The sequence below is a fragment of the Phyllobates terribilis genome, unplaced genomic scaffold (assembly GCF_046119375.1).
Source record: "Phyllobates terribilis strain yellow unplaced genomic scaffold, ASM4611937v1 Scaffold_2__4_contigs__length_985480577, whole genome shotgun sequence".
NCBI classification, from domain to species: domain Eukaryota; kingdom Metazoa; phylum Chordata; class Amphibia; order Anura; family Dendrobatidae; genus Phyllobates; species Phyllobates terribilis.
The window spans coordinates 795191075-795203249 of NW_027362762.1; the positions used below are offsets into that span (position 1 = coordinate 795191075).

The 12175-nt window shown below is 38.3% G+C and overlaps 1 protein-coding gene across 1 annotated transcript in view; it reads left to right on the forward strand.

Moving 5' to 3' along the window:
* PPEF1 (protein phosphatase with EF-hand domain 1) overlaps positions 1-12175 on the forward strand; it is a 61850-nt gene that overhangs the window by 25572 nt on the left and 24103 nt on the right. The window contains exons 8-15 of the mRNA XM_073670736.1: positions 677-713; positions 1491-1640; positions 3091-3151; positions 3271-3410; positions 4550-4735; positions 8705-8847; positions 10933-11039; positions 11606-11769. Coding sequence (XP_073526837.1) covers positions 677-713; positions 1491-1640; positions 3091-3151; positions 3271-3410; positions 4550-4735; positions 8705-8847; positions 10933-11039; positions 11606-11769 — 988 coding nt within the window. The remainder of the gene's footprint in view (positions 1-676; positions 714-1490; positions 1641-3090; positions 3152-3270; positions 3411-4549; positions 4736-8704; positions 8848-10932; positions 11040-11605; positions 11770-12175) is intronic.

Here is a 12175-nt window from a genome sequence, read left to right on the forward strand (position 1 = left end):
ATGCACTTCCACCGCCCTCCACAGATCTTACACAATATCTTCTCCATTCAGGAGTCAGACACCCACTAAAACCTGAAGACAGCCTTCATACCGTCTGATAATGTGCCAAATACATAATTGAAACGTTTCAATCCATTACAGGTCTATGTCAAGCCTGAATGAGTTTGAACGTTTCGATTATACATTTGGCACAATAAACCATAGCGTGACACCTTATTACCCAGTTGGGACGCCGTCTACTATCTTCATACTTGCATCATTACCAAGTGGGTTCCTTGGTTTTTGACCTGGCATCCCAATGATAAGAGTACTGCGGGCTGCATGTTCCATTGTTGTCTATTTGTACCCGCTAAACCCTGAAGAATGGCTGGCTACCGCAGTTAGGTGACTAGTAGAGCATGACATTTTATGCTTTCTGATGACACATTGCTCAGTCACCTGCCCAACACAGTCTGCAGCAGTCCTATGACTTCTGAACGGAGCAGGCGTCTAACCCAGACCTCCGGAGAAGCCTGTGCTGGAGCCGCAGGGATGGAGGAGTATGCCACCATTTTTGACTTTTCAATACATCTATGCCTGAATTTTTTTATTTCTATATTGGACAATCCTTTTAATGATTAAAGCAATAATGGAAATCGAGACATGTGTTTTTCATCTTTTATGTTCTTTTATTCAGGTATGGCTTCACAAAAGAAGTAATGCTAAAGTACAAGGTCAGTTTATATGTCATTATTAAGTCCATGAATGTATTCAAAGGGGTTGTCTCAACTGAATCATTCCTTGCTCGATAGCAAACATCTCGCTATTAGTGATGAGCGAGCATGTTCTGTTAACACTTTCGGCGAGCATGCTCGGGTGTTTTCCGAGTATCTTCAGCGTGCTCAGATGTTATGTTTGAGTCACTCCGTGTGCATGATTTGCGACTGTTTGACAGCTTCTATACATGTGAGGATTGCCTAAGAAACAGGCATTCCTCACATGTATTAAAGCTGTCAAACAGTCGCAAATCATGTGCACGGAGTGACTCAAACATAACATCTAAGCACGCTGAAGATACTCGGAAAACACCCGAGCATGCTCGTAAATCTCGAGTAACAAGCATGCTCGCTCATCACTACTCGCTATCTCTTTTAGTCCAGCTTTGACAGTTGTTGTGTGAGGCCTCTCATTTCCCCTGTACTCAACTGAATTGGCGACCATGTAATACATACAGTAGGTAAAGTCCGGCAATGTGGCACTCAGGATCCACACTTTGCAGATCTAGCGCATAGATGGGTTGTCCTTAGCAGAGACCGTCCTCTATAGAAATGCTATTGCCCATGGGGCGTAGTGCTGATGTGACCACCCCTTTAAGAGTAGTTTAAGCTTATTATTATTATTACACTACTGACAAAGTGACAGTAGCTAAAAGTTCTCAGCATGTGGACAAATATATTTGAGCTAACATAACATTATAAAAAATGTTTATATAGAAATAACTTTTGCTGCAGATTCATGCCAAGAACATACTACGTCTACTTGAAGACATTTACAGTCTGTTGCCCCTTGCCACCATTATTGACAGCAAGGTTCTCATTTTACATGGAGGCATATCAGACACAACAGACTTGGATTTCCTTACTTCTATTGAAAAAAGCAAGGTGAGTGAAACCAGAAGATGTAGAAGTGGGAATAATTTTACTAATGAAATTATTACCTGGTAGACAGGGAAATCTTTTGATAAAATGTTTTTGTATTACTGCCTCTCCCTCAGCCTTGAAAGCTTTTTTTTATCCAAACATTAACTTTATTAGGATATGGAGAACAAGAATAACAATCAGTATACAATAATAAGAATAATGTATGGATCTGATATTGCTATATATAAAAAAAAAGTTTCCATAGAAAACCAATGTTTAAAGTCCATGCGCAACAATTAGGTTGACATAGCAGACACCAAGGCCAAGATCAATATATTTGTACAAGGTCCTATGAAGTGGAGATAATTTATACATCCTGATAGAACATACTTTACAGTAAAGGACCCCGAGAACAAGTGTTACCTCTCCTGGAGAGTGTGAAATCGGTATGATAAACCGGATCCTACAGCAGAATGGGGTAACTTCGACCATTTGTACCAAATTTTGTGGAACTTTCCAGGTTGATGCCAGTGATGGTACAGTCATTTATTATGGGGTGCCATAGCATTAATGAGTAAAATCCATTCAGTTATGGTTGAGGATTGAGCCGTGAGCCACTTCCTTACCACCACCTTCTTTGCATAATATAGAGATTCTGTCCGAAAGATATGCATGTATCTTGACTCACATGCTTCCAAATCAATATATAGTAAATGTAGATTTGAAGGCTTTTAACTCTCATATACACACTGAATTTTTGGATGAGGATTTTCGAGCAGATTCCGATACTCTTTAAAAAGCTATTAATTTTGAGAGTAAAACACACCTGTATATTAAGTGAGCAGTTTCCAAATGGAGAAGCCAAAATTCCAGTCTGGTACTTTTAAATAAAATTTTGTACAGTAGCAAAAGTAGAGGTGTTGTCCCTTATTTTGTCATTTTTAGCCAGGGATCTGATTTATCAGCTGATAAATGTTCAAGCCATAGAAGTTTTTGCTGCCGTTACTTTGGTTAGCTGGACTGTACACAGGTGATATTTTCTAAAACCAGTTGGTTGTCCCAGAGCTGCTTGAGTAAATCCCAGGCCTACTGCAAGGCTTAGTACACTGTTCACATCTCCACTCCTAATGTACACATGCTACGATCTTTGTCCCAAGTGCATATAATTAATATAGGCAGCTATTATCCTACTGAATAGAGGAACCTCAACTTTAGCTATTCTTTTTTTTTAGCGAAAACCATTAAAGGCTTGTGCTCCAAAAAAGCTCTCTAGATAGCACAAAAGTGTGAAGAGACACGAAAAAGGCAAAGATGCACCTAGTCCTTCTGGTCAGGGTGGCTGAACACATAATGGGAGTCTTATTCTGAGCTTTATTTTATCTGTACCACAGAGCCTCCACTCTTTTGTGTAGGCCACTGCATGTTTCTGACTGTCTCTTTCGTTTTGTACACTTTTGTCTTGAATTTTTAGTATAAATCTGCTTTGAAAGCTCCAAGACCAGTTCCAGAAAGAAACAATCTAATACATAAAGGTAACGAGTTGCATGTAGACACAGTAGTTGTAAAGCTTCTAAGCATTCATGCAGATTTACAGGATCTTCTTCGATGGAGGTTATCCCTGAAAAATGCTTCTCTACACAAATGTTCTTAGATTCGTATCAGCACACTGATGGAGTGCAAGAAGGTTTCAGAAATGGGGCCATTGTGGACATACATTTCTTGGATTCCAGTCTTCACTTACCTAATGTGACCTCAGAGTTAACAGTTAATGAACAAAAGGAATGGAAACAGGTTTGTTACATTTATTCCCTATAACAGATGACCTGTTATAAAACCACCTTGTCTTTGCTTTAATGTAACATAGGTTTCCTCTGGAAATTATTGAGGCATAGTTTTGCCAATATAAAGGGGTATTTGAGTAGTTGAAGGAACATTCTGGAAATAGCTTACATCTTTGGCGTTCTTTGAAGCTAAGTGGATAACTGCTCTCTCAGGCACTGTATTAGGCATTACATAGTTTTATCTGCAGTAGCCCATTAGAGATTATCCCACAAGAAAAAAAACATTTATTGCCGATCCACAGGATATTTGATAAATATATGATTATTGGAACCCAACTCCTGGGATCCCCGCCATCACTAAATCTGGGCATCCCAGTCCCCACATTCTGCTCCACTGCATGGCCCAACGCAACATGCTTCTTTTAATGTCTATAGGGTTGGTCAAAACAGCTGAGTACAGCATTGTTTCCACTGGCCCATTAGAAATGAATGGAACTGTATGGCGCATGTGTGACTATTCTTCCATTCAAACTAATTCTTGTTCTAGAACGGGTGACATCTGGAAGACCCTGCAGGCCCAACCAGATTGGGAAGATGGGCTGTCAGTCACAATACCGACAGCCCAACATGCCCCTGCCTCAGATTGGGTGATTGCGCTGTCACTATATAGAGTGGCTGAGCTGTCACTCACAGCGTGGTGGAATCGTGACATGATATATGCATTTTATGAGATAATCCCTTTAATCTCTTTTTTTCTTCTATGAAGGAACTGATACAGTAACTAGAAAAGAAGCTAGTTTCTAATATTTAGCTTTTACTAATTAGGATGTACAAAACCAGTAGCAATGTGTAAAACATGGGCTAATATTTCATCCACGGGCTCATCCTTGTGTCCTGGACTCATATGAATGTATCAAGCACAAATGTATCTACAGTATACATTTATAGGAAATATAATACACTCAATCTATGGAACTTGCAGGCAAAATCTTTTATCAGTTTGATGAAAGCAGGTAAAAGTAGACAAAGTAGACATTCAGATTTCATGTTTACATACTTAGTTTCAGCTAATTAACAGCTATATTTTAGGCATTAGCTTGTTGGTACACTGATAGTGAATGTACTAACATTTGTTCTTTATTGGCTAAGGTTGTGGACATAATGTGGAGTGATCCAAGGAACCAAAATGGCTGTTTACCAAACAGTTTTAGAGGTGGAGGTTGTTACTTTGGTCCAGATGTAACAAAAAAATTACTTGACCAATATAATTTAAAAATGTTGATCAGGTCACACGAATGCAAACAGGAAGGTTATGAGTTGTGCCACAATGGAAAGGTAAAAAAAAACTAATTACATTGTTTTTCTAAGATTTATGCAGGGGTCATGCTCTTTTGGTAAATGTATAATCCAGCATTTTTGGTCAGCTAAACCTACAGTTGAAACCAGAAGTTTACATACACTGTATAAAAAGACACATATGCATGTTTTTCTCAATATCTGACATGAAATCAGAATAAACCTTTCCCGTTTTAGGTTAATTAGGCTTACCATAATTTATTTGCCAAATGCCAGAATAACGAGAGAGAGAATGTTTTAAGGATTTTTATTACTTACTGCAAAGTCAAAAGTTTACATACACTAAGATTACTATGCCATTAAACAATTCTGGACTGCCCATATGATGATGTTATGTGTTTGGAAGCTTCTGATTGATTGATTCAAACAATTATATGCAAGTACAAACAAGATAGGAATGTCCAGCCATCATACCGCTCAGGAAGGAGACGGATTATTTATCTCAGAGATGAAAGTGCTATGGTCTTACATGTGCATATCAACCCAAGAACAAAAGCAAAAGACCTTGTGAAGATGATGGCAGAAGCTGGTAAGATTGTGTCAATATCCACAGTGAAACGAGTACTGTATCAACATGGGCTGAAAGGCCACTCTGCCAGGGAGAAGCCATTACTCCAAAAGAAACATAAAAAAGTCAGATTAATGTTTGCAAATGCACACAGGAACAAAGACCTTAATTTTTGGAGACATGTCCTGTGGTCTGATGAAACTAAAATTGTACTTTTTGGGCATTATGAACATCGTTATGTTTGGAGGAAAAAGGGAGAAGCTTGGAAACCTAAGAACACCATCCCAACTGTGAAACATGGGGGGTGGCAGCATCATGTTGTGGGGTTGTTTTGCTGCAGGAGGGACTGGTGCACTTCACAAAATAGATGGCATCATGAGAAAAGAAGATTATGTGGCAATACTGAAGCAACATCTTAAGACATCAGCCAGGAAGTTAAAGCTTGGGCGGAAATGGGTCTTCTAAATGGACAATGACCCAAAGCATACTGCCAAAATGGTAACAAAGTGGCTTAAGGATAACAAAGTCAATGTTTTGGAGTGGCCATCACAAAGCCCTGATCTCAATCCTATTGAAAATTTATGGGCAAAGCTGAAAAGGCAGGTGCGAGCAAGGCGATATACAAACCTGGGTCAGTTACACCAGTTTTGTCAGAAGGAATGGGCCCAAATTCCGACCAACTATTGTGAGAAGCTTGTGGAAGGATATCCCAAACGTTTGACCCAAGTCATTCAGTTTAAGGGCAATGGTACCAAATACTAATGAAATGTGTGTAAACTTTTGACTTTGCAGTAAGTAATAAGAATGCCTTAAAACATTCTCTTTCTCTCATTATTCTGGCATTTGGCAAATATTAAAAATGATGGTAATCCTAATTGAACTAAAACGTGAAAGGTTTATTCTGATTTCATGTCAGATATTGAGAAAAACATGTATGTGTGTGTTTTTATATAGTGTATGTAAACTTCTTCTATCTTTCACATAGACCTTAAGTTAGGCTTAGTGCAGTATTTTTGGGGCAGGCAGGACATTATGTGAGTCAAATAAATACATAGCCGTGGTGGGATGAAAAATGTACACTGCTGTTGTGCTAGTGTAATGCACGTATATGCATATATATATATATATATATATATATATATATATATATATATATATATATATATATACACAGTACAGACCAAAAGTTTGGACACACCTTCTCATTTAAAGATTTTTCTGTATTTTCATGACTATGAAAATTGTACATTCACACTGAAGGCATCAAAACTATGAATTAACACATGTGGAGTTACATAATTAACAAAAAAGTGTGAAACAACTGAAAATATGTCTTATATTCTAGGTTCTTCAAAGTAGCCACCTTTTGCTTTTAGGACTGCTTTGCACACTCTTGGCATTCTCTTGATGAGCTTCAAGAGGTAGTCACCGGAAATGGTTTTCACTTCACAGGTGTGCCCTGTCAGGTTTAATAAGTGGGATTTCTTGCCTTATAAATGGGGTTGGGACCATCAGTTGTGTTGTGCAGAAGTCTGGTTGATACACAGCTGATAGTCCTACTGAATAGACTGTTAGAATTTGTATTATGGCAAGAAAAAAGCAGCTAAGTAAAGAAAAATGAGTGGCCATCATTACTTTAAGAAATGAAGGTCAGTTAGTGCGAAAAATTGGGAAAACTTTGAAAGTGTCCCCAAGTGCAGTTGCAAAAACCATCAAGCGCTACAAAGAAACTGGCTCACATGAGGACCGCCCCAGGAAAGGAAGACCAAGAGTCACCTCTGCTTCTGAGGATAAGTCACCAGCCTCAGAAATCGCAGGTTAACAGCAGCTCAGATTAGAGACCAAGTCAATGCCACACAGAGTTCTAGCAGCAGACACATCTCTTCAACAACTGTTAAGAGGAGACTTTGTGCAGCAGGCCTTCATCGTAAAATAGCTGCTAGGAAACCACTGCTAAGGACAGGCAACAAGCAGAAGAGACTTGTTTGGGCTATAGAACACAAGGAATGGACATTAGACCAGTGGAAATCTGTGCTTTGGTCTGATGAGTCCAAATTTGAGATCTTTGGTTCCAACCACCGTGTCTTTGTACGACGCAGAAAAGGTGAACGGATGGACTCTACATGCCTGATTCCCACCGTGAAGCATGGAGGAGGAGGTGTGATGGTGTGGGGGTGCTTTGCTGGTGACACTGTTGGGGATTTATTCAAAATTGAAGGCATACTGAACCAGCATGGCTACCACAGCATCTTGCAGCGGCATGCTATTCCATCCGGTTTGCGTTTAGTTGGACCATCATTTATTTTTCAACAGGACAATGACCCCAAACACACCTCCAGGCTGTGTAAGGGCTATTTGACCAAGAAGGAGAGTAATGGGGTGCTACGACAGATGACCTGGCCTCCACAGTCACCAGACCTGAACCCAATCGAGATGGTTTGGGGTGAGCTGGACCGCAGAGTGAAGGCTAAAGGGCCAACAAGTGCTAAGCATCTCTGGGAACTCCTTCAAGATTGTTGGAAGACCATTTCCGATGACTACCTCTTGAAGCTCATCAAGAGAATGCCAAGAGTGTGCAAAGCAGTCATCAAAGCAAAAGGTGGCTACTTTGAAGAACCTAGAATATAAGACATATTTTCAATTGTTTCACACTTTTTTGTTAAGTATATAATTCCACGTGTTAATTCATAGTTTTGATGCCTTCAGTGTGAATGTACAATTTTCATAGTCATGAAAATACAGAAAAATCTTTAAATGAGAAGATGTGTCCAAACTTTTGGTCTGTACTGTATATTCTGAACATAAATATAATTGCAATACTTTGGTTTTTGCTCACATTTTTCATGAGCTAAACTCAAAGATCTAAAACTTTTTTATGTACACAAAAGGTCTTTTTCTCTCAAATATTGTTCACAAATTTGTCTAAATCTGTATTAGTGAACACTTCTCCTATGCCGAAATAATCCATCCACCTCACTGGTGTGGCATATGAAGATGCTGATTAGACTAATGCAAAAGAATGAAGCACACGGAGTAACCCAGAAGGGCATCAAACTACACAGAATTATTTTGATTTGTATATTTTAATTTGAGCCTCAAAGGTTGCACTTGGGCAGTGGTGTGAGGTTTTTGTCTCCTGATCAGTCGCCTGTTATAGGGGATATGAAACGATTAGAGACACTATAAGAGTTATGAGATTCATAATATTGGATCTAAGGAGAGCAATCCGTGTGTGTTTTGCAGAATTGTGGTTTTATAGGTTGGTCCTATGTTGAATATTAGATGGTGTATCAGGATATAAATTACAGGAGTGAGCTTTATGTAGTGTTCTATGTCATTTTGAGTCTTTTCAACAGTATTATAATAAAAACTAAGTTTTATGGGAATAGCCCCTTATTCAGTGAAGGGTTACTCATAGATCTTTGTTGCATCCTCTTTAGGTCATAACCATATTTTCAGCATCTAACTACTATGATGAAGGAAGTAACAGAGGGGCATATCTCAAGCTGTGCCCAGATCTAATTCCACGATTTGTGCAATATCAAGTCAGTAAGTGCACACGAAAACTTACACTTAATCAAAGGTAAGAGTAGAAGCTTTTTTATATATGTATGTGTGTATATATATATATATATATATATATATATATATATATATATATATATATATACTTGGCGGGAATTGCTTTAATGTATCTTTCCTAAAGATAAATATGCTAATATAGACTTTTAGGCTCCAAAACCATTATGGTTCCATAGTGCCTCATCTGCAGAGAAATTTGATTTACCCTTTTGGGACAGGTGTGTTACAGTGCCAACAAGACTTATTGCTCTCAGTAATTGTAGGTCCACATGAGCATATTTTTGATCCAAGTGCTTTCCAAGAAAAAATGGCCAACACAAGGACCAATGATATTCAATCGGGCAGTGCAGCTTTGTTTTATAGGTTGTAAGCGTGCTCTGAACCTGGCTGGATCGCTGGATCTCGCCAGCCTCAGTGCCCCAGTGCTCCTTCCTTCTGCTCATAGCATGAGAGAGCACAGTTTGGGCCAGTGGCTGAGCAATATCTCGGCTGAGCTGTATTTGAAAGGTATATGCAATTTGGCTAATCATTCACCACTTTCCACAAGCCCAATGTGTTTTTAAACTCTATTTCGAATGCACTAGTTTAGTCTAACATGTTCATAGTTGAATAGATGCAAACAATATGCCGGATGATAAGTTGGCTATGATCTGGCCATTATAGTCCAGTGTGTGGTCAACTTTAACCTCTCCTCATGCTTCAAGAAAATAAGGAAAAGAGAAAGCTATAACTGCCATTCTTGACTTATTTTATTAGTTAGAAAAATCATACTGGTTATAAAATGTAGCCAAATGTTCTAGATACATTTAGGAGCATGAGATAAATCATAGAATAACTGTGGCTATAATATTAGTCTGTCAGTTTCCATGTCTGTCTACAAGCACAACTACAGCAGTATTGGTGCACATTTCTTTAATCTGATAAATTGATTTAAGTGATTATTAATGCCCCCCGCAAATAAAGGTGAAATTTTTCTCTTTAACCAACTGGGCATATACTACAGATCTTCTCTGTGGGCATTTGCTTTTACTCCTCTGACGCTGACCAATCGAAACATGGACGTGCCCACAGAAGTTCTCTGGTATATGCCCAATTGTTGAAGAGGGGCATAACTTTGGAATGGAGGGGCACAGAAGACAAACTGTTCCAGAATCAGAGGAGCAGCACCAGGTGGATGACATACTCACTATAACAATATTCATATAGCACAAATCATGTATCCTGGTTGAGAACATATCCACAATATTTTACGGTGTTCTCCCTGGTTTGTTTCATTAAAATAGATAAAGCGGTGGAGTACTCCTATACATATTGAAAGCTTGTGCTACCACCAAAAGATGGAGTAACCACCAAGCAACAAAAAATAGCAAGTTTATTTATTTATTTTTTTCTAATATATATATATATATATATATATATATATATATATATATATATATATATATATATATATATATATATTATATATATATAAAATATACATATATATATGTATATATATAGACCATATACAATATCAAGATCTAGCACATGCAGAGATGGGCAAAGTCCACTGTGAGGTCTGGGAGCAACAAATGGGAGCCCTATCATATATGCCAAGATCAACAGCAATACATATTAACATAAAAAACAATCATAATCCTGGTAAAGGCCCCCTAACATCAAAATACATGGTAGATAGTATGTGTATGGTTCAAGATAGAAATAGATGGTGCTTACCCATAATGTCTCCAGACCACAAGCGCCCTCTTTGCTGCCCCGACGCGCATTTCGCTTAAATGCTTTTTGAAGAGGGTGACATGCGAAGGAGATACTCAGTTTAAGGCCAGGACCCCACTATCAGTATTTGGTCAGTATTTTTTCTCAGGAGTGGGAGACAAAATCAGGAGTGGGTGATAAATGCAGAATTGGTGACTTGTTTCTATTATACCTTTTCTCTGATTGTTCCTCACCTGGTTTTGTCTCCCACTCTTGAGAAAAAATACTGACTGAATACTGACCAAATACTGATAGTGGGGCCGTGGCCTAAGTTTAAAGATAATCCAGCGAAAGGTCCTGGTAAATAACTATTGGTTTCTCCCTGCAGGATGAGTGCTGTTGAAGATTCTGCTCTTAGAGCACTTCAGGAACAATTTTTTGCCCATCGCACTGATCTTATAAAAGCTTTTAAAGAATATGACCGAGATGATACAGGTAAATAAAATGGTAATTTTCCTATATTTGACAGATCCATATACTTGTTACCCTACATGATTCTATATGGAACAATTTCATCTATAATACTTTATAATTGGTTTCTTCTTGTTATTATTGTTCTTATAATATTCATATATTTCACATATTTTACTTCACTTTTAATGTACCACTACACAAAAAAAGTACAAAAGCAGGTCATTTTCCAAGTATATAACCTGGACAATCTGTATGACAGGCTGCCCTTCTGGTGTTTGCTGGAGTACACAACAGCTGCAGGGTTTGTGCTGAGAGACTCTGTTGAGCTGACAACACATGGCGCTGTATAAATTGTTAGACTTTGTTCAGACTGTACTGTGTGACCCCTTTGATTTTGTGTGTCGGTTCCTTTACTGCAATTCTCCATTTTGTTGTGATGATAAAGATAACACTTGCTGTGTGTCCCCAGTAAAGCAGTTCATTCTCTCACAATATCTGAGTGCGTTGATGATTTTGCTGAAAGCTGCAAAGTGATTAGGTGATAAATTGTGTAATCATCAGAGGGCAAATAATTTTACAATTAACAGGAAAAATCTCCATTAGTGATTGGGCATCAGCAATGGAAGCAGTGCTACATCTGGATCTACCCTGGAGGACATTACGCTCAAGACTTGCACGACTGGCATCTGATGGCAGGGTAGAATATCTTTCATGCTTTGAAGATCTGCAAATTGAAAAATCCATTAAAGCAGTAAGTGTATCTTATTTATTTGTACTATATTTATATAGGATTGTATTATGCTAAATATCTACAGTATACAGTTAGGTTTAGAAATACCTGGATAGTGACAAGTTTTGGCATTTTAGCTGTTTACTAAAAACATATTCAAGATACAGTTACAGTTGCGCTCAAGAGTTTACATACCCCGGCAGAATTTTTGCTTTCCTGGCCTTGTTTCAGAGAATATGAATGATGACAAAAAAACTTTTTCTCCACTCATGGCTATTGGTTGGGTGAAGCCATTTATTGTCAAACTACTGTGTTTTCTCCTTTAAATCTTAATGACAACCAAAAACATCCAAATGACCCTGATCAATAGTTCACATACCCCAGTTCTTAATACTGTTTATTGCCCCCTCTAACATCAATGACAACT